The following is a 23,648-nucleotide window of genomic DNA, read 5'->3' as shown; positions in this document are numbered from 1 at the left end:
TGAGGTCTTGTGTGCACCACTCTGAACTCTGAGGTCCCCTTGCTGAGGGGACCAAGGCTATTAGTTGGAGAATGGGGCCGGATTTTTCCCGTGGCGATTGGTGGTGTGAGAAACCCTGATGAGTAGTCACTCACAGGGAGGGAAGCGGTAGGATACTCCACTTGTTTGCTTTCTTCGGGTTTGACTGAGAAATTGCCTTAGTCGTTAAGGAGGTTTAATTGTGTATGTGACGCTTCAGCCTCTAGATGGAAAGAAAGCTGCAAAGAAAATCACAGCTTATTTCAATTTACATTCTAAGTCCCTGGGTGCAGAGCTATTATTCTTAGCTTGCATTATGCTTGTTTCTGGTGTACAGTGTTGAACAAAAGTAACTTGGTCTCTGCCTTCAGACCCTAAAATCTATCAGGAGAGATAGACAATTAGGGAAGTTAACATAATAAAGGGTAATGGGTGTTCCAATTCTTGAAGGAACAGAGCATTATGGTAGAAGGTCAGGTGTACCTAATCCAGTTTGTGGGCTCAAAGATAATCTCCCAGCCAGAAGATAAGAACCTTATTCCGAGGACTGAAGAGTGATGAGTTAGCTAGATGAAGAGAAGTTAATGAAGTGATCTCAAAGTGCAGCTGATTCATATTGTTATCAGGGGAGCGCAGAGAGGTAGGCAAAGATCAGATCATACTGGGCAATGCTAAGGGTTTTGAACTTTATTTCTAAGGGCAATGTGAAACTATTAAAGGGTTTCAGTAGGGGAGTGACTTGATTGGATATATATTTTTTAAATATATGTGTATTTATTTAAAAATATATATTTTAAAGGTCCTTGTGGCTGGTGTGTGGAAAATGAAGAATAGATTGAAAGGGAGCAGAAGTGTAGGCCCAAGATAGTTAAGGAGTTAGTCTAGATGGGAGATAATGATGGTTAATAGTTGGTTGCAGGCAGTAGGTAGGAGAGGGGAAAAGTGGATGGATTTGGGAGGGAATGGGTTACGTGGGTTTGTATCTCATAAGAAATATATCTGTGCTGGAAATACAGGTTTGGGAGTTATTGTCACATACACCATAATTGATACGATGGTAGTAGATTAGATAGTATAAATCATGTAGTGAAAATACAGGCGACCTAGGACAGACACCACCATGTAAGAGGAGACTGAAGAGAAGCAGCCAGAGAAGTAGGAGGAAAGCCTGCTTTTGTTGTGTCATGCAAGGACGGGAGAATTTCAAAAAGGATGTGTTGGTCAGCAGTATAAGAGAATGGGCACAGGTTAGGAAGTCCTCTGATGAATGGTGTACACTTAGTTCTCTCAGGACTTGGAGACAATGAGGAGCAGACCTGCACTTAGTATTGAAGGATGAGCAGGATTTGCTGTATAAACCAAGGAAAGAAAAAATTACATAGGCAGAGGGAGCAGCATGTACAAAAGGTGGCTTGACAGGAGACCAGAATGACAAGACTCAGCTGAGGCTGGGAAGGGGAGCAAGAGCTAATTTATGGACAAACTCAAGTGCCATTTCAAGGAGTTTGGACTTGATCTGTGGTTAACGGGGAGCCACTAAAAAGCTTGTAAGAAAAGGGATATCATTTGGTTAATATTTTAGAAAAGATGGCGTAGGCAGTGATCTTTGGACCTTTCTGACTGCAACCCACAGTATAAATTTCCCCTGGTACACAGAGTAAGCAATCTCTCTCTCTCTCTCTCTCTCTCTCTCTCTCTCTTTCTTTCTTTCTCTCTCTCTCTCTCTCTCTCTCTCTCTCTCTCTCTCTCTCTCTGTCTCTGTCTCTGTCTCTCTCTGTCTGTCTGTCTGTCTGTCTGTCTCTCTCTCTCCTGGTAAATAGGTCATATTTATAACAAATGTTTCATGAAATAATACTTTACTATGTGTGCTGCATTATCATGTTGTCTGTATTATTTCATTAAAAAATGTTGGTCATTTGTAGTTTGTGAAATGCTGGGTTAGAGAAAGTCAAGACTGTAGACAAGGAGACAAGTTGCAGGAAACAAATGTAGTTGCCCAGTGAGTGATGTAACTGTTCTTTTAATATTGGTGCTATTTTGAAGATGGGGAGGAAGGGATGGGTTTAAGATTTAGGATGTAGATTTCAGAGAACTTGTTGAAGGAGAATGGAGGGGAGGGGAACTAAGGGTGACCTCCAAGTACCGTATCTGACTTCTGTGACAGGCTAATTTGTGGTCCTATTAACTTTATCTGCATGTAAAGGAGAAGGAGTGAGTTGGGGGTGCTGTCAGTCCTCACTAATTGGATCTCCTGATTTTCCGCAGAAGAGGGAGTGAATTAATACTTGGGCTGTACTTGTGCATGTGTGTAAATGTTTTCTGTATACCTGGCACAGGACACCAATTAACAAAATGTTCACAATCTAAACTTGTGTCAAAATCTATTGTTTGAGATTTTGGAATTCTTTTAGGAATTTGATATTTAAAATGTATATATATAGTTATCCTAGGAGAAGTGAGATAAGGAAATGGATATTCAGTATCTTTAAATTTTGTGTTATTTATCTTCCTGGGCATATTTCTTATACTGATTGAAATCTGCAAATCTGCATATAGGCAGAACTCAGCATGCTATTTACACTCTGATGGGGAATGGTTTATCCAGTTGTGTTGCTGTAGGAGCCCCCCTTTTATGCCTGTTATAACTACCTAGAGTTTCTCTCCTCGCTCCAGGGATGATCCAAGTGTAGGTCAGTGGTGGATGGGTGGGAGGCTAGAGCTGCCTTTTCCCCCATCCCCCTTATCATTCTTTCAGCCTCAGTGCTGTCAAAAGCACCTCAAACCTCTTTCCTCACCTCAAAACTCTCCCACTGTCCATTGCTCTTAGGTCTCACCACACCCTTCCTTCCTTATCTTGCTGCTGCTGGAGGAAAGAGGCTTTTTGTGAAGGTCTGGGTGTTCCTTTAAATGCAGGTGAATTTTACTGCATTTTGTGCCTTTTGCTGGTATCTCTAGCACCTAATTGAATGATTTGCTAATTGAAATTTGCTGGTTACTGAGTGAGGTTACTTATGAGATTATGTAAATGGTGTGAAGTCAGAGTAAAGTTGGAGAACTACTGATCTCAGTGAAAAATGAGATTGGGTGGAAATGTTGGTAGAGAATACATTTGTTGAGTTTCTGCTTTGTGAGACTGGCACAATATTTTCTCTCATTGATCCACATAAGCCTTGGAAATAGGTATTGTTAACCCCATTTTGCAGGTGAAGAAATAAAGGCTTAAAGAAATGGAAGTACATGCTAGTAAGTGACTGAGCAAAGAGCTCAGCCCAGGATTTTGTTTGACTCCAGATCTCGTATCTATTGATATTTCATCACCTTCTATTGCCTCCCTTTTTGTTTGCTGTGATTACTTCTAGTTAAAAGAAATTCCACAGAACCCAGGACACATCATTTTATGCTTACTTCAGGAGTAAGAGAGGTACAACTGATACAGTCCTGTGATGTGTTGTGAAAGAAACCTTTTGAAGCCAGAAGTAGTGGTATTGGAAAGAGAAGTAGGCTGTCCTTTCTCTGGGGCCATCAGAAGGACTGAAGACCATTTTATTAGCAGGAAATGTCAGTTCCTCACCTCTTGCTTCTCCTCCTTCACCCTGTTCTCAGGCTTTAGGATTATGATAGGAAGCCTGAAGCTAGAGAGAGAACACATTCTCAGCATCAGAGCTGCAGGAGGGAGACCTCTCCTTCAACTGCACTGGAACACTCTTCATGGTTTTTAGGAAATGATGCATGCACTCTTTAGGTTCTGTAGACTTGTCATCATAGTGCCATGTGTGTTATAGGAACCTAGCCATTGCATACCATTGAATCTTTACATTTATGGAAAAAGGTATTTTAAATTCTACACTGACCCCAAAAATGAATTTTTTGGCTCATTGCTAATTTGTACTTTGAGGATTTTCTATACTTGCTGTGTTTGATATAAGGAAATTAAATAGAGAAGATGGAACTGTAGAAAAAGTCTCAGAACCAAGTGGATCATCCTCTTACTCCCTTGTGACTGAATCTAATTTTTTCTCTGAAGCCTGATTTGCTGCAGAAGTAGTAACTTAATAAAGTCAGGAAAGTAGTGGTGTTTAACAAGAAATATCAAATGTATATATATTTTTTTGTGAAAGAAATGATTTTAAAAATGCTAATAAAAGATTTTGTGGAAAGTATAAATTATATGGCACTCAAATGCAGTGGTAAATAAATTGTTGATTTTCATATATTTGGGATGGTATCTCATGTTATGGTGTTTGAGGGGACATAGGTAAATAAGAGGAGTTTATGACCTAAGGTACCTAGATTCTTACATTGCAATTTAGACAGTGGTTGAGAATGTTCAAGATTTTCTTATACTAAAATATTATATACATGTAATCCATATGCAGTACATTAAATTTTGAAAGTATGCTTAAATTTCTAATGTTTATATAAATTGTGGCTTGAATTTATTTATGTTACATGTCCCTTACTGAACCATCAATTCTACTTTTGCTACTGTCTGCTGGTCATTTCTCTCTAGTTATCTTTCTGGCATTTCAAATTTAGTGTGTTCAGTATTGACCCAATCATATTTTTCCCCTAAATCCAGTTCTTTTATATTCTGCATTTCTATTTAATGTTGTCATCATCTTTCAAGTCTCAAGCATTAAAGCTTAGTGTCACCTTTAACTTCTCCTATCATTGTGAAGTCTGTAATGACTCTCACTTCTCAACTTTTTATTCTCTGTCCTTACAAGGGCTATTTTTAGATCTTGACCAGAAGTTCTTCAACCTTGCTGATCATCAAAATCATTTTTTGAAAAAAAAAATACAGATTCTGGCTTCCTTCATACCTCCATCATCACATATAGATTTTGATTCAGAAGGTCTACGTGTGGCCCTTGGATCCATTTGTTGTCAGCCTCCTGATGATTCAGATGGTTTGGGAACCACTGACCTAGACCAATACCTTCCTCACTCGCTTCTACTGATGTGCCCCTTCACATCTGCCCTCCAGGCTATGTATCCTGCCTGACTTGGAGCCTCCTAGATTTGAACTCTGGCATTATAACTCTGAGTGTGACTTTTGACACTTTTTTGTACCTCTCTTTGTGGATTATTCGGGGATCTCTATGACATGGTCCTAGCTGACTTTTCAGCCATATTTTCTGTTGCTTTCTTTATATTTTTCTGCCATTGGTTCTGTTGCTTCTGATTTTCCCTTTATGTGATGACATGTTTATTCTTCAAGACACAATTCAAGCACTACTTATCAGATGATCCCATTTACTTCAGTTCCCTAAAGTAGTCTTTTCCTCAGAAATATCTTAATTTCTTATCAGGATCTTTTTAATTTATTTTATTTTTTAAATTTATTATTATTATTATTTTTGCCGTGCCGCACAGCTTGCAGGGTCTCAGTTCCCCGACCAGGGATTAAACCTGGGCCATGGCAGTGAAAACACCAAATCCTAATCACTAGACCACCAGGGAACTCCCTCAGCATCTCTTTTGATACTAATGATAATTAAGAACTAATATTTACTGAACATATATCAGATAGTGCCCTAAACACTTTGCAATGGTTATTATTTAATTTAAACCTCACAATAACCCCAGGAGAGATACTATTAATTTGCCTGTTTACTAATAAGGAATCAGAGACACAGAGAAATGGCTCTTCACAAAGTCATACAGGAATCCAGTAGGAGAGCCAGGATTTGGATCTAGGTAATCTGATTTCAGAGCATGTACTCTCATCCATTAGGCCATACCAGTTCTTTTAGGGTCTGGTCACTTTCTCTTCTATGCCAAATGTGTTATCTCCCATTGCCTGAGTGGGGAAGGAGTGATTAATCGTTGTTTAATCCACAGAACCTGTCATAATGCCTTCCATGCATATATGCTGCTATAGGTATTTTCTCTTTGAAGGTATGCATGCACATACATTAATTTTTTTTTTTTTTTTTACAGTTTTCAAACAGAAGACTATTACCAGTTGGATGGACACGAAAGGACTCAAGACAGCTGAATCAGAAAGGTAAAGAGCCATGCCTATATAGAGAAATGAATAACATGATATATGGATGTTTTATTGTGCTTCATGCTGTTTTCTCTTCTTTTTGCTTCCCATTTTTCTTTATCTACATTTCATTTAATAAATAATAATTTTTTAGAGTCTCCTATGTGCCAGGGATGGTCCAATATACTTGAGATACAGAGATGAAAGAGGAATAGTCTCTGTCTTTAAGATACTTATAGTGTAGTGATGCTGACAGACACCAAAACACGTGATGATTACATGGTGTGATCAATGCAACAGTAAAGATTTAAACAAGGTACAGTGGTGGTTAGCATATAAAACAGACAATCAGCTTTACCTTTACAGGAAAGACTGCACAGGAGGTGAGTGAAGTTTAACACTGCACTGTGGCAGGTGTTTGCCAGGCACACAATTGGGGAAAGGGCATTATAGGCATATGTGCAAAGACATGGACCCATGAAAGAGCATGCTGTATGCTCAGGTAATCACAAGTAGTTTAATTAATGCTGTGACATTGTAGGAGTGTGTTCAGGTAAGTGACATTTTTGCATCATAAATTCTTTCTGTTGTATCATTCTTTCTATTCTTTTGTAGTTTGCATAGTAAAGAAAACAACAATACAAGAGAAGAATCCATGATGAGTTCTGTACAGAAAGATAACTTTTATCAACATAACATGGAAAAATTAGAAAATGTTTCTCAGCTAGGTTTTGATAAATCACCAGTTGAAAAAAGTACCCAGTATTTGAACCAGCATCAGACTGCAGCTATCTGTAAGTGGCAAAAGGAAGGAAAACATTCAGAGCGACTTTTGGAAAGTGAACCTCCAGTAGTAACTCTGGTACCAGAGCAGTTCAGTAATGCTAACATTGATCAGTCACCCCAAAATGATGATCACAGCGACACAAATAGTGAGGAGAGTAGAGATAATCAACAATTTTTGACACCTATAAAGCTTGCGAATGCAAAACAGACAACAGAAGAGGAACAGGGTGTAGAAGCCAGATGCCACCAGAAGTGTAGCAAGGCTTGCCATCCCGCCGAAGACTGTGCAGGGTGTCAGCAGGAAGAGACAGACGTGGTGCCAGAGAGCCCCTTGTCAGATATCGGCTCTGAGGATGTTGGTACTGGACTGAAAAATGCCAACAAATTGAGTAGACAAGAAAGTAGCCTAGGAAATTCTCCTGCATTTGAGAAAGAAAGTGAACCCGAGTCACCAATGGATGTAGATAATTCCAAAAATAGTTGTCAGGACTCAGAAGCAGATGAAGAGACAAGTCCAGGTTTTGATGAACAGGAAGATAGTTCTGCCCAAACAGCAAATAAACCTTCAAGGTTCCAAGTGAGAGAAGCTGACACTGAATTGAGGAAACGGTCCTCTGCTAAGGGAGGTGAGATTCGATTACATTTCCAATTTGAAGGAGAGAGTCACGCTGGAATGAATGATTTAAATGTCAAACTACCTGGATGTACTTCTAGCCTGAATGTAGAGGGCAGAAATTCTAAGCAACATGGGAAAAAGGATTCTAAAATCACAGATCATTTCATGAGAATGCCGAAAGCAGAGGACAAAAGGTAATTTTTGCCATCAAGAGTATCTTCAGTAGTGTAACATGTTTTATAATTTTGTAAGGGGGGGTTTAACAAAGTTATGGTTTACACTGAAGCAAAGAAATAATTGTCTTTCTTGTTAACTATTTGTGCTAAATTTAAACCTAGGTTCAAAATGTTAAATTCTAAAAATCCCAGAAACAGAAAACAAGAAGTAAATAAATAATCAGACTTTAGTTTCATGAACTTCCTTCTGAGATTTATGGGAATTATTAGAACATAAATATGATAGTAACTGCTGTTTTCTTAGGCCATTGTACATGCACCTTCTCTAATGCTCTAACAGGCAGGCAGGTGTTATTGTACTCACTTCACAAATGAGAAAATTGAGATTTGGGTTAGAGAATTCACTGAAATTATGTAACTTGTGGGTAGTAAAGCTGGGATTTAAATCCCGGTCTGATTACAAAAAAATGTAAATGTAAAGAATTTATTTATGCAATTATCCCATATGATATCTTAAAGCCTACTCTGTAATTCTTGCGATCTTTATGGCAAGCGTGCCATAGTAAGTTCACTTCATTGCAAATTACTGTCTAGAGTCCTGAGAAGTAGCTGATACTGTGAATCATGACTCATTTGGCAGTGTATATATTTTTACACGGTCCCTTTTTTCAGAAGGTGGTTTACGTGTGTTTGGAAATTCCTTCCACAGACTATTGAAAATAAGCTCTCGGGTTTTACTGTAAACCTTATAAGGTATTTTTGTTGTTTTGTTTTGTTTTCTAAATACAAAGGAGAAAGAGCAAGTTTGGCACATTTTAAACAATAACGTTCTGGGTAAGTTTTTTCACTTGTGTATCTAAGTAAATTTAAACGGTAAGTGGTTTGTGACTGATTACATTTGTTTTGATCTTAGAAAAGAACAATGTGAAATCAAACATCAAAGAACAGAAAGGAAGATCCCTAAATACATTCCACCTCACCTTTCTCCAGATAAGAAATGGCTTGGAACTCCTATTGAGGAGATGAGAAGAATGCCAAGGTGTGGGGTCCGGCTGCCTCCCTTGAGACCATCTGCCAATCACACAGTGACTATTCGGGTAGGTGTTACCTCTTACCTATAAAGAGAGAAGATACTAAGTCTTAATTTATTCTGATACTTATAAATGTGAAAAACAGACCAAAGCATAGAAAGTACTTCTCTTTTCTGCATATATAAAGTACTGAGAATTCTACAGGATGGAGAAATATAACAATAGCTTACTTAACACGGTACTTAACAAATCCATAAGAGGAATCATTGTTAGCTGGTGAGAAAATTGAAATTTTCTGTATTTTTAAGAAAATTTATTGGATTTAAAAAAAAATTCAATTGACAATATTTATTGAGTACCCACTACATGTTAGGTACTAAAATTCAAAGTTGTATGTCGTTCAATATCCTCAAATCATTCTTCAGTTTTACCCTCTTTTCTGAGCTTTAGATTCTTCTAGACATCTCCCTCACTGTCCCACAGGTATCTCAAACGCAACATTTTTAAAACCTTATTTAAAAAAATTGTGGTTATACATATACCATCTTAACCATTTTTAAGTGTACATTTCATTGGCATTCAGTCCATTCACAGTGTTGTGCAACCATTACCACTATTCATTTCCAGAAATTTTTCATCTTCCCACACAGAAACTCTGCCTACTAAACAATAACTTCCCATACCTAACTAACCCCTGGTAGCCTCTTTCACACTGTCCATGGGTTCTTTTTTTTAAAACAACAACAACAGCAACAACTTTATTGAGGTATATAAAATTAACCCATTTTAAGTACTCAATTCAGTGATATTTAGTTAATTTAAAAAATTTATTTATTTATTTATTTTTGGCTGCGTTGGGTCTTTGTTGCTTTGCGTGGGCTTTCTCTAGTTGCAGTGAGCGGGGGCTACTATTTGTCATGGTGCTCAGGCTTCTCATTGCAGTGGCTTCTCTTGTTGCGGAGCTCGGGCTCTAGGTGCGCGGGCTCTAGTAGTTGTGGCACAGGGGCTCAGTAGTTGTGGCTCGTGGGCTCTAGAGCTCAGACTCAGTAGTTTTGGTGCACGGGTTTAGTTGCTCCGTGGCATGTGGGATCTTCCCAGACCAGGGCTCGAACCCCTGTCCCTCCTGCATTGGCAGGCGGATTCTTAACCACTGTGCCACCAGGGAAGCCCATATACTGACTTAGGCAACCATCACCATAATCCAATTTTAGAAGATTTCTACCACTCATAGAATAGTTTTAAATATTCATCTCTTGGGAATTCTCTGGTGGTCCAGTGGTTAGGATGGTTAGGACTCAGCGCTTTTACCACTGTGGGCCTGGGTTTGATCCCTGGTCAGGGAACTAAGATCCTACAAGCTGTGTGGCGTGGCCAAAACAAACAAACAAACAAAACCCATAGAGGATTAAATATTCATCCCATTTATTAGTCAGATGCTGTATTAGATTTCACAGGGGCTACTTAAAAAAAATCCCTTTTCTTGTACAACTTAGTCTACATGTGATTAAATATTTTGAAGTATAGAATGTATTAACATAGTTAGGTAGAAGCAACATTGAGCAGGGTGGTGGGGTTGGACTGAGCTCCTAAAGATGAGCAGAAATTTCTGAGGTGGAGTTAATTTAGTAAGGCAAGGGAATTCCAGGCAGATACATAATCTGTATAGGAAAAGGCTGTGTGGTTAAAAACTATTTGTTTTAGTAATGAAAAACAATTGATTTGCTAGAACTGAGAATTTGGATGGGAAATGGTGGAAGAGAAGACTTGAAAAGTGGATTGGGTCCATATTGTAGAGGGCTTCAGGTGCCAGGAACTGGACTTGAGTCTATAGGAATTGGAACTCATTAAAATGTCTGTGTAGACAATAGCTGTACTGTATGTATAGCAAGATTGATCAGACAGGTATAAGTAAGGAAAACTGAAGTGAGGATACATTGGAAACGGGAAGGTAATGTAAGAGCTCAGATAAGAGATGAAAACGAAAACAATAATTATCAAATTGTGCTGCATGGAAGTGATTCAGGGGTTCTTTTGAAATTGACTCTCGTTTCTTTTCTAAATTATATTTTTAGCTATGAAAAACCTGTAGTAAAAGAACTAACAAATGCACTCAAATTTTAAAATGCTTAGTACCATATTTTAACCAGCAGATTTTACCAGGAGAGCTCATTTTTATGCAGATCATAGAATCAAGGTTCTCTTGCCACTGCTGTTTGAAGAATTTCCTTAAGCATCAAAATATCAGTTAAAAAAGGTTACCATTTGCAACTATTTTGGTGTGTGAATAGGATTTTCTTAATACTGGATAAGAGAGATAAATAGTAGGTTGAGGTAAGCTTTAGCTGTCATCTCTAACTCCTGATTTCAGATTTTATAGTCCTTAAAGTAACCTCATTGCTATTGATGTTAGAATATGTAAAGTTACTGTAAAAATTATATTTATTTAAATAGCTTATGTTTAAATATAATGATTTTGTATCACATTTCTTAGGGAAAAAAGAGTTTTGCTATTTTAAAAAGTTTGAAAAAAAATAAGAAAAAATTTTTTAAAAAGTTTGGAAATAACTGAGACAGGGTAATAACCGTGGGAATAAAAAAGAATAAATGGTTGCATTGTTTTGCAGTAATATTGATAGGACATGGTGAATTCTTAAGTATGGGTGATAAGGGAAAAGGAGGCATTGATAGTGTGTGTAAAATTAAGAAAAGACTTGGATGACTGACAAGATGTTAATGGTGAAGATCTGGAGAAAAGGTTGATCGGGGGAAGTAAGTGATATTTTGACTTTTCCCGCTTCCTTTCTCCCACTACCCACAAAGAAAACCTGAAGCATCTTATACCATCATTACCTAATCTCTGTAACTACTGTTTATTTATTGTTAGATATCCAACGAATTTATAAAAGTTTTATTTTATTACAAAAGTAATATAGGCTCAATGGGAAAAAAAAAAAAAGCAACCGTTATGTGAAAGTGTATACCTCAGAAAACCCAAGTGTCTCTCAGTCCTATTCCCAGAGTTTAACAGTTTGGTGTATTTTCTTCTAGATTCTTTTTCCTGAATATGGTAATATGATATATGTATAATTAATAGTTAGTTATTAAATAGACAGTCCTTAATTACATTTCTGAGATGCCAGATATTAATAGTTACAGAATTTGAAGTAATAAAGTAAAGCTGATATTTAGCATTAGAAATGTAAGGCAATCTGAAATTGCATGGACATAATAGTGCTTGATTATCTGTAAACGCACACATGCGCACACACATTCACACACCAACATGTACACACATAAGGCAAACACGTGTAGGTGCATGCACTACGCACATGCACACACACATTTAGACAGACAGACATCCAAAGCATATCCTTATATATATGTTCCCCTATGTGTGAACCTCTCCTGGTACCTGTTTTTGTCACCTCAGATTACATGGAACATCTTTACAGAATCACTTTTGGGATCCTCATATGGAGGTGAAAATACTTTTGGCATGATTGGTGACTCAGCCACTTTTGACCATTCTTTATTCTTTCCTCCTTGGAATATTCTTATCCTTTGGATTCCTTGGCACCATATAACCGTGATTTTCTTCCTACCTCCTTAAGCCACTTCTTATGTTCCTTTTAGCTTTTTTTCTATATGTGGCCCTTAAACGTCGTTGGAGTTCCCCGAAGCTTTTTCATAGGTCTCTCTCTCGGGGTAGTCTTATACACACTCATGGTTTTAATGGTTATCTATATAAATGTCCTATAAATTTATTTATCTTGGCTTGCAGACTTTTAATGAAGCTGCCTATTTGACAGCAGCTTTCCCTTTTCAAGGCTGTTCCCTTTTCTTGTTTCTTCCGCCTTTTCCTACTTCTTTTTATCCTTTGGAGTTGAGCTCAATTGCTACTTCCTCAAAGCCTTCCCTAAGCTTACCAGATAAGTTAAAATTGTCTAGAAAGGTTCTTATGACACTATGAACCTCTCATTTATAGCATCTTACAGTTGAAATTTTTTATTTATTTATGTGATTATTTGATGATCTACAGTGAAATTCTGATTTATGCTATAGCATGGATGAACCTTGAAAACATTATGCTAAGTGGGAGTCCGTGCACAAAAGGTCACATTTTGTATGATTCCATTTATATGAAATGTCCAGATTAGGCAAAATGTAAAGCTATTTTGTTGTAAAGTATCTTTTTCCTCAAACATTTACTTAATGCTTATTATAAGTAGCATGTGTATATATATGCATACATATACATGCATATACATATATGTGTATATTTACATATACAGTTGACCCTTGAACAACTCGAGGGTTAGGGGTGCCGACCCTCTGGGCAGTCCAAAATCCAAGTATAACTTTACAGTTGGCCCTCTATATCCGACATTCCACATCCACACATTCAGTCAACTGCTGATTGTGTGGTACTGTAGTACGTATTCATTGAAAAAGATGGTTGTATAAGTGGACCCATGCAGTTCAAACCCGTGTTGTTCAAGGGTCAACTGTATGTACGTAAACACTTATATGTATTAGAAACACACATGTCAGGCTCTGTTGTAAATATTCAAAATACAAAGTTAATATAATTACTCTTCTCAAGAAGTTTAGAGTCTAGTGGGGGAAGGGAAAAAAGTGTGCTCTAGTATGATAATGATCTAATAAAACAAGAGAGAATACACTTACTGCCTATTAGAAAGTTTAAAGACTTCTTAGAGGAAATGAAGGTTGAGCTGAGTCTTGAAGGTCAGAATAGATGTTTACCCAGATAGTGTTTGCAGTAAGAGAGAATGTTAAAAACTGGAATCATTAGAATCAAAGTATAGGCAGAGGGGAGCCATTATAGGATTAGAAGCTTGGGGATACTTTAGAAACATACTGTTATTCCCAAGTGGGGATAAGGGTTTTATGGGGGATGAATGTGTCTGGGAGTAGTTGGAGTTAGGGAGGATAGAAAGCTGTTACCAGAAATTCAGGCAATGAATAATGAGGACCAGGGGTGGCGGTGGGGGCTGGATGGGATGAAGATAGAATGCCGAGAACATGGTGACTTGGAAACTGATTAACTGGAGGTAAGGAGTGGGAACAACTGAAAGAGACGTGAGATTTCTTGCCTAGGAGCTGGTCTGTATTTTATAACATTTGCTTTGGCTGCTTTCTTTGGATTATTTTGTACAAGAGATATGCCTAGTTTTTATGCACTTACAGTTTTCTTGTATTTCAGGTAGATCTTCTGCGAGCAGGAGAAGTTCCTAAACCTTTCCCAACACATTTTAAAGATTTGTGGGACAACAAGCATGTTAAGATGCCTTGTTCAGAACAAAACTTGTACCCGGTGGAAGATGAGGTAAGAACAAAACTGAACAGAACTGATGTTCTTTTAGTCTCTGAAAGGTATTTTAATACTTGCTGTTTGACTTCTGATTCTGCCATGTAAAAAAACTTGGAATAGTTTCCTCATGTTTTTCTTTTCCTTAAAGAATGGTGAGCGAACTGCAGGGAGCCGGTGGGAGCTCATTCAGACTGCACTTCTCAACAAATTCAGTCGACCCCAAAACCTGAAGGTGTGTTCTTTTGCTATTCTTGTCTCTTACATGTAGTTCTTAGAGGTGGGCCCTGGTGTCCTCCCTCAGAGACATTTTTTGGTCTTTAATAGACTCAGGTAACAACATCATTTATATGGTAAGTGCTTGCTTCCTGAGGAACTCTCTTTAGAGACATTCTTGGTTTACACTCCATCACTAGGAAATGAGTAGAATTGAGAGTTGTAAATTACTTGCCTGGAGCCACACAGAATAATTTGGAGAACCAGGAATAAGACTTCTGTTTCTTGATTGCCCATCCAGTTTCCTTTGGTCCTGGCTTCTCTTTTATTTTTGTTTTGGAATTATCATACTTCTGAAATGTCTTTAAAAGTAAATCAGGGAAGAATTATGACTTCAGCATTGTTTGCCCGAAGGGAAGCTGAGTTTCCTAATGATTAAAGTATACATTAAGCATTCTACTTTTTATTGCTCTTAATATAGCTTCTAGCAGTTTCATAATTTATTAATCTTATATTTTGGCAATAATTCAATTTTTGATTTAAAAAATATTTCGTTCAAGATTGTAAGGGCAACCATTAGATAGTTTTTTCTAATATTTAAAATATGAGTGAGAGTGTATGTTTATTTTTGGCACTATAGCCTTATATAAACTTTTAAAGTTTTTGTAACTATAAACAGATTTTTTTATACTTCTGTGAAAATGGGTTTCATTTTACTTGAGAGACTTAATTTGTTGTGTACAGTTTCTCAGGTTTAATACTGTTTTTTTCATTTATTTATTGTTAACGAGTCCAAGCTCACTCTGCTTGCCTTATGACAGGCAAATAAATCAGGAGACAGGTGTTGAGGCAAGGAATATAACTTTATTCAGAATTATTCGGAAAGCTGGCAGACCAAGAAGATGGCGGACTACCGTCTCCAAAAAAACTATCTTATGGGGGTTTGGGTGTCAGTTTCTTTTATAGAACAGGGAAGGGGAGGAGATGAGGAAATAAAGTAAAAAGGCCATAAGTTTTGCAAATATCCCCTGGAATGGCCAGCCTTGGGGAGGAGATGTGTTAATTTCTTCTTTCTTGCAGACATTCACAGGTTGACAGGGTCAGGATGCTTCCCTGAACAAAGGCACTTTGATTTGACGTTCAGGCAGAGGGGCACAGTTCCCTGAGCCAGCCATTATGGATAGACAGTATCCTTTTAGTGAAAAAAAGCAGCTGGAAAGCAAAGGTTAAAGTAAAAGAAACAGGTAGTCAGATTTGGCTCTTCCTTGTTACATACTTACAAGTTATTCTTAAACTTTCTATACCTTTCCTGTAGCTCCTTTTTTTCCCCTTAGCTCTTTTTTTCCTTAACATGAAAAACAGTGCTAAGTTGTACCATAATATATTTTGAAAATTTTATTTCTTAGGGACAGTGTTTCTCAATCTTGTAATTACTTCTTTTAAATGGGAGGAATTCTCAGGGTCTGCCAGACTTTACTTATTGTTAATATTTTAATTACGTATGTACAAACGTAAAGCTAAATATAAACTCTTTATAGTATCCAGCTTTATCAATTTGATGTTTTTCCGTTTTAAGCATTATGACTCATGATTTGAGTTGTGTTCATTATCACAGTCAAAACAATTTGTAATCAGCATTTCCTTTTTGCACAGATTTTTAAACACTGATCTGAGCCTTAAAATAGTATGCTGAGAAACTTAAAAAAAATACTGTATAAAGAAAACATTCTTTGTTTTGTATTTACTACTTTTTTTTTTTTTTAACCAATCACAAACAGTTGGTAGATGTTGGTAGAGGCAAAGATGGGATCCGTATGCAGAACATCAGCTTGTGAATAAGTATGATGGTGACCACTTTGGTCCAGGTTTTTATGTCTTTGGCATTCCTATACTGCAGTGCATCTTAGGATCGCTCTCTCTCTCCACCATTTTTATGTATTTGAAGCACCATCTTTCATTTCTACAGTGTGTTGTTTTTTGGCCTTTGTATTCATTCCCAAACCACAATTATATACTCATAAACACAAGCAGGCCAATCAAGAATACTATCCAGACTCCATTTGAAAAACACTGACTTAGGGCCTTACAAACAGGATTATTTAAGAATTTACATATTTTTTCTTTAAACACAAATGCAGAATAATCATAGTGTTCTAAATTACATTGCTGCTTGCCTCTGTTAGCAATTCCTTAGTGCGCCATGATTACCTTAGGAAGGGGTAATTGCTTTAATCTGAATTTCCCTTTCTTGTTTATTTTATGGTAGATTCAACAGAACAGTAATCCACCGAGATTTTCTTCTGTTTATGGTAATTGTTTCCTTTGCTGAAAGAAGACTATGAGAGGGATGGGGAAACATTAAATTCCTCTTACTGAATATAATAATATTTTTGCTGTTTTTATGCCATTTGATGTTGAATTAAGAGGGATTAGAGATGTTAAAAATGTAAAAAAGGAACAGTGTCCTCAAAAGTTGATCTACACTGTAATATTTCTATGAATAATGTGTCTGGTAATTTGTAAAGAATGGACTTCTTTCTGCTTTAACTCATTGTGCTTATTATGAATTATGAACTGAAAAAAAGTTACTCAGCTAAGAATACTGTATAGAGTAGCATCCAGCTTTTCTGGTGATAGGAGATCTCATGGTGGACTACTTCTAAGACTTGGAAGACTTAAGTAAAAGTAAATATTAGTTAGGAGTTAATGCTAATCACACAACTCCATTAAAGAATTAGAGCATAAATGCTATTTAGAATGTTTTTCCTTACCAACTTTGAGGAATAACTTACATATAAGAAAGTACATCCGTTTAAAGAATGTAATTTGATGAGGTTTGACATTTGCATATACACTTGAAGCCCCCACTACAGTAAAGATACAGAACATTTCTGTCACCCTGCAAAGATTCTTCTTACTCATTTGCGGTCAGTTTCCTCTTTCTGTACTGGCCCCAGGCAACTATTGATCTGCTTCTTCTTTTTCCTTTTTTTTTAAACTATAGATCGGTTTACATTTTATATGAATGGAATCATGTATTATGTATGCTAGTGTGTCTGGCTTCTTGCACTTAGGTGAAGATCTTTGAGATTCATCCGTGTTGTTGAATGTATCAGTAGCTTTTTCCAGTATAAGCATTGTTTGTCCATTCACCCGTTGATAGACATTGCTATTTTTTTAATAAATTTATTTTTGGCTGTGTTGGGTCTTTGCTGCTGCATGCGGGCTTTCTCTAGTTGCGGCGAGGGGGGGCTATTCTTTCTTGCGGTGCGTGGGCTTCTCATTGCGGTGGCTTCTCATGTTGCACAGCACAGGCTCTAGGTGCTCGGGCTTCAGTAGTTGTGGCACGTAGGCTCAGTAGTTGTGGCTCGCAGGCTCTAGAGTGCAGGCTCAGTAATTGTGGTGCATGGGCTTAGTTGCTCTGCGGCATGTGGGATCTTCCCAGACCAGGGCTTGAACCCGTGCCCCTGCATTGGCAGGCGGATTCTCAACCACTGCACTACCAGGGAAGCCCCGGAACTTGGGTATCTTCTTATTCCAAGTAGATAAAAGACATTTTGTTGGCTCATTATTTAACCTAGCTGCTTGGTAATAATTTATGTGGCATGAAGTATTTTTCAGGAAGCTCTTTGGCAGAGTGTTAATTTTTAAAAACTTCATCAATTCTGAGGAAATTTGGAAGGTTTATAGTAATAATCTAACACAGTATCTTTCAGACTTAATATGCCTTCAGTAAAAAAATTTGGGGGTGTGTATTACAGTCATAAATGTTTTTTTATAAATTCTATGTATTTATTACTTTAGTAATTTAATATATATTATAAAAGATAATCAAAATAGAAATTTTAAAGGATGAGATAAAATATAATTGTAAATAATTGTTCTTTTTGCATAACTAATGGATTGTTGTATGCCTACCCCACTCTGGTAACTAGGAAGTACTGCCTGTTCAGACAGTTGAAAATTACACCAGCAGATGGCGCACTAGTCTAACCTTTTACAAAAATACGTAATTTACATGGACTAATGGGGAAAGATAACCATTTTTATGTAGCTTATAAAAATAGCTAATAGTAAAGGAGAAAAGACCATTTTAGGCTTTAAGCTAATGTTTCTCAGTCTTTTTTTCATTATTGCTCTCTTCCCCAGGGAGCCTTTTTAGATATTTTTTCCCAATTTACTCTCCTAATGAAATCTTAATGCTGATGTGCAGTGTATCTGTACATGTAGTGTGACTCTGTTGAAGACCAAAAGTCACTATAATAGTTACTTTTTTCATCCCTAAGATCCAATTTTTGTCCACTTGAATTATATCGCCTCTGTTTAGAGAGCATGTTTTAGACTAATTATGTTTTTCCCCCTGTTACTCGAGCTTTCTAATCTCATTTTTCTTAAGTGAATAATAAATTAGTATGCGCTCTTTTTGTTCATAGTTACTGACGTGGAGTAGCTAATGGTAGGAGAAGCTTGCCCAACATTAAGAAATATACTGGAAATAGTTCATAAAGGAGACAGGCTGTTCATAGATAATTCACTTTACTATATCATGACATTTTGTTTATGCTTTTTCCATAGGATGCTATTCTGAAATACAATGTGGCATATTCTAAGAAATGGGACTTTACAGCTTTGGTTGATTTCTGGGATAAGGTAGAAGTATGCTTATTTCTTAAACTATGAAACTAATATGACAGCTCTAATGGAAAAGTTTGAGAAAAATATGCATAATTCTGTCACACTAACACCATTATCATCTTTTATTTTTGTGAGAAATATTTCCTGCTATTTTATATGCAGCTAATTTTGAACTTTGCTTTAGTCTCTCATGATATGCATTTTCTGTTGTATTGTTGTACCATTTTCAGTATTATAAAGTGGCTGCATAGTATTTCATGTCTAGATTTTGATAATTTAATGATTCCCATATTCTCAGACATCTAGGTTGCATAAGTTTTACTCCCTTCTCAATTATACTGTAGTAACATCTTTATATATGTATGTGAATAAATACATGTATATAGTTTCCCAAATTTAATATTGTTTCTTTAGGTGATTCCCAGAAGTTAGGTGGCTAGGTCAAAAGGCACAAAACTTTTATGGCCCTGGATTTATGCTGTAAAATCATTTTTCCTCAGGGGACTGTAGCAGTTTAGTATGCTATCAACAATGGGTAAGAATACCACTTTGATAGTACTGTTAGAAGAATAGGTATCATCCATTTTGAAAAACTGGCAGTATACCTTTAAAAAAAAATTTTATTTTGATATAATGATAGATTCACAAGAAATTGTAAAGAAATGTACAGGGAAGGTCCCATGCACACTTCATCCTATCTTCCCAAATGTTGATTGCTTAAATAAGTATAATACAATATCAAAACTAGAAAACTGACACGAGACCTTATTTAGATTTTACCAGTTATACCTTTACTCATTTGTGTGTGTAGTTATGTAACTGTATCTTCATGTAACCACCACCACAGTCAAGATACAGAACTGTTCCATCACCACAGTGCTCATTGGTGCTGCCCATTATAGCCACACCAACTCCTTCCTAACTTCTGGCAACCACTAATCTGTTATCCCTGTGCATAATTTTGTTACTTCAGAAAGGTTATAGTTTGTAACCTTTTCACATTGCCTTTTGGTTCCTTTTTATTGCAGAGTAGTGTTCTGTGAGATTGATGTATCATAATTTAACTGTAAATGCATTTCAGGACATTTGAGTTGTTTCTAGTTTTTAACTGTTAGAACTAAAGCTGCTGTGAACTTTCATATACAGTTTTTTGCATAAACATAAGTTTTTATTTCTCTGGGGTACATCCCCAAGAGTACGATTGTTGAATTGTTTGATAAATGTATTTTTAGTCTTAGAAGAAACTGCCAGTATACTTTTGCTAGGTAAGTAAGCCTTCCCAAAGAGATACTTTCATATACAACCTGTTTAAAAGTTTTTTTATCATTTGATTTTTCTGCCCACAGTTTAATTATCCATGTTATATATGCTTCATTTACTAATACTAGAAACTGAAAGTAACTTTTGAAATGGAAACATTTTGAGTTGAAATATTTTCAATATTACACAACTTTAACTTACCTAATAGAGAATAATTATTGAACTTTAAACATGTCCTATGTTTTTTTTTAATTGTGGCCTTTCCCTCTCTGGTCTTTTTTTCAGATAAATAACTGTGAGATAAATAAGACAATAATTATTATTCCTATCGTAAATGAGCAGTTATGATTTAGAAATGAACTTTCTTGGCCAAAGTGACATAGCTTGTCCCTGGTAGGACAGTGTAACCCAATCAGTGTTCTTTCCACTATTGCCTGCGATCACAGTCTGATGTCCCTCTGCACACACCCTCCCCTCCTACTTGCTGCTCATTTTCTCTGTAATTAGAGACTGATATGCCCCCTTCCTCCACTTTTCTGTATTGAAGGTCTGTCTCCCAAGACTAACATCTTCCTGTCTACTCCCTCCAAAATGAGATGTCACCTTTCTTTGAATTTCCATGACAAATTTTAAAATTTATCTTGTGGCACTCCCTCTCTTTGCTTTGCTTTATTCTAGATGAAATGTTGACATCCACTGGTATGTCAAAAGTTTCTTGGGGCAGAGACTGTATCTTTCTTAGCTTTGTGTTTCGTGTAGCATCTGTACAATGTCTTATTTATCGTGTGTGCTCTGTAAGTAGTTGCGGACTGGATTTCAACAGGAGATCAGGCAGTCATATTGGTTTTCATGGTTACCAAGGTCATGAGAATATTATCTAGAAGTAACGGTTTGAGTTAATAAAAACTGATGTTTCTGATTCCTTCTCCCACTCCCTGCCCACACACACAACACATCTAAATTAGACTCTTCCTTCTCTGAGCATTTTTAGCTAGTGATGTTCCAGTGTTCTTGTTACTTCATTTCCTGTGACATTACTGAAGATCAGTCTGTCCTCTAGGATTGCTGGTGGTAATCCAGAAGAAAGTGGTTGTTTAATTACGTGGTCAGGAATCAAACATTAAGATTATTGTGAACCCTTATTTTTGAGTTACAAATAAGGAAGAACCTGAAAATGTGAAAATGAAATTGACAGTGTTATGAATAACACCACCACTCCCTTTTTTCCAGTAGTGTTTTGATTATTTCACAAAGTATCCGTGAGGCAGCATGATATAAGCAGTGGCTCTCAGATTTATTGTGTATCTGAATCCTGGAGGGCTTATTAAAAAGGTAGCTGCCTACCATTCTCTCCAAGTTTTCTGATTCAGTGGGTCTGGGATGAGACCTGAGAGTTTGCATTTCTAATAGTTTCCTAGGTGGTGCTGCTATTGCTTCAGGGACCGTGCCTTGAGAACTGCTAGTGGATAAAAGAGCATAGAATTAGAAATGACTATTTTGTTTCTTAGTCTCAAAGCTTTGTAACTTTGGCTAAGCCACATGACCTCAGCATTAGTTTCCTCATTTGTGAAATTGACAAAATAACCACTTTATGCATCTTGATGACATGTTTTAAAGATCTATCTAATTAATGTATCTGAAATCACTTTTAAAATTCTGGAATGATAATCAAATATGTTGTTACTTTCTTACCTCTGTAAACAGTTTGTTTTGCCTCTTTTCAAAAAAAGTTTTTGTCATTAACATATCTGAATTGTAGATATGTTGTAAAAGTATAAGAAGTAAGACAATAAAAATTACTTGTACTTTGGCTACCCCCAAACAATCACCTGAAACAACAGTCTGTTTCAGGGCTTTGTATTCTCTTCTGGTTAATTTGTCTATTACTGCAATAGTGCCACAATGTCTTAATGGCTATGGCTTCATAATAATTCTTGATATCTGGTAAAACGAGCCTCTCCTCATCAGTCTTCTTTCTCACAAGTATACTGGCTATTCTTTATTCTTTCACGTAAATTTTAGAATCAGCCTGTTGGGGTCCATAAAAATCCTGTTGGACTCTTGAGTAGAATTGCATTAAATATGCAGATAAATTGGAAAAGATTTTACATCTACATAATACTATATATTCCTCTCCATAAGGATGGTATGGGTCTTCATTTATTTAGGGTTTTCTTAGATCAGATAAGACCTTGTATTCCAATATTTCTTTTGCTTGCTGTCATGAAAGCCCTCATCATCTATTTCTCCATAGTATAACATGAGCTATGCCCCATAATTATACATTTCTGTATATTGTCTTAATTCAATGTCTGCTCAATTGCTCAATTACTCTTAGGTTCCCTGGCGTTTACCCCATTTGTGTTTGGTTGCTGGCAGAGCCAAGGTGCACCCACTATCTTGGCCCTTGCCATATGCTTTGGGGAAAGATGTGAGATTTGAGCATAAAAGCACTTTGTCCCTTGCCTGATAGGAGCTGTTGGGAAGTTCTTTAGCTTTTCTGAGCCTCAGTTTTCTTCCCATAAAATGGGATTAACAAAAGCTACCTTGGAATATGATGTTCCGATAATTAGTGGCTTCTTGTGGTTCTTTCTCTCAAGACTCCAAACAGGAGGGAACAGGAGCAACCCAGACAGGCCTTGTTCCATCTGTCCATCAGCAGTCGCCGTAGGGCAAGAGCTGGAGGGAAGGTGTATTAGTCAGGGAAACAGCACCAATGGGAGAGAGATACATCTATATATCTATATGTATATATCTATATATCTATCATATATATATATATATATATATATATATATATATATATATATATATGTGAGGGAGAGAGAGAGGAAGATTTTAAGGAGTTGGTTCACACAGTTATGGGGGCTGGCAAGTCTAGCATCTGCAGGGTGGGCTGGCAGACTGGAGACCCAGGGATGAGCTGATGCTGCAGATGATGTCCAGAGGCAGCCTGCTGGGGCTGAGGTAGGTCAGCCTTTCATTCTCTCCAGGCCTTCAACTGATTGGATGAGGCCCATCCACCTTATGGAGGGCAGTCTGCCTTACTAAGAGTCCGTTGATTTAAATGTAAATCTCATCCAAAAACATCCTCACAGAAACACCCAGGATAATGTCTCATCAAATATCTGGCCACTGTGGCCCAGCCAGGTTGAAACAAAATGAACCATCACACAGGGGCTTTGGAAATCTCTTTCTTGTAGCACTTCTCCCTCTTCTTCTGTAATTACATTGTTTGAACATACGTAAACATCAGGAAGATTTGCAATGTGCCTCCACGTCCATTCCACAGAGATAGGATCCTAGAGTGGTTAGGAGCACAGATAGGGGTCCACATGGCCTGGGTTTGGATCCTGGGTGGGTAACCTGAGGCATCCTCTCAGCGCATCAGTTTCCCCATTGGGAAATGGGGGTAAATAGTACATTTCCCTCACAGAGTTGTAGTGAGGGTTAAATGATGTAATGTATGCAAAGCATAGATCAGTGCCTGACACCTGGCCATTTTTATCACTCACCTTCTAGAGTTAATACATTTAAACATCATGATACGATATGTTTCTGCCAAAAATTTTAATGAAAAATACTATAT

At 37.0% G+C, this 23,648-nt stretch overlaps 1 protein-coding gene across 3 annotated transcripts in view; it reads left to right on the top strand.

The window, feature by feature from the left end:
• Nucleotides 1-23,648, top strand: part of PARG (poly(ADP-ribose) glycohydrolase) — a 116,563-nt gene that overhangs the window by 1,110 nt on the left and 91,805 nt on the right. For 2 of the 3 annotated variants that reach the window (XM_024739050.1, XM_024739049.1), the window contains exons 2-7: nucleotides 5,962-6,028; nucleotides 6,626-7,606; nucleotides 8,502-8,685; nucleotides 13,844-13,966; nucleotides 14,100-14,183; nucleotides 18,740-18,814. In XM_024739050.1, the coding sequence (XP_024594818.1) occupies nucleotides 5,962-6,028; nucleotides 6,626-7,606; nucleotides 8,502-8,685; nucleotides 13,844-13,966; nucleotides 14,100-14,183; nucleotides 18,740-18,814 (1,514 nt within the window). The remainder of the gene's footprint in view (nucleotides 1-5,961; nucleotides 6,029-6,625; nucleotides 7,607-8,501; nucleotides 8,686-13,843; nucleotides 13,967-14,099; nucleotides 14,184-18,739; nucleotides 18,815-23,648) is intronic. The other variant, XM_024739051.1, reaches the window with a different exon arrangement.

This window comes from Neophocaena asiaeorientalis, unplaced genomic scaffold (assembly GCF_003031525.2).
Source record: "Neophocaena asiaeorientalis asiaeorientalis breed wild unplaced genomic scaffold, Neophocaena_asiaeorientalis_V1.1 scaffold202, whole genome shotgun sequence".
NCBI classification, from domain to species: Eukaryota; Metazoa; Chordata; class Mammalia; order Artiodactyla; family Phocoenidae; genus Neophocaena; species Neophocaena asiaeorientalis.
This window is presented reverse-complemented; position numbering and strand designations above follow the sequence as displayed.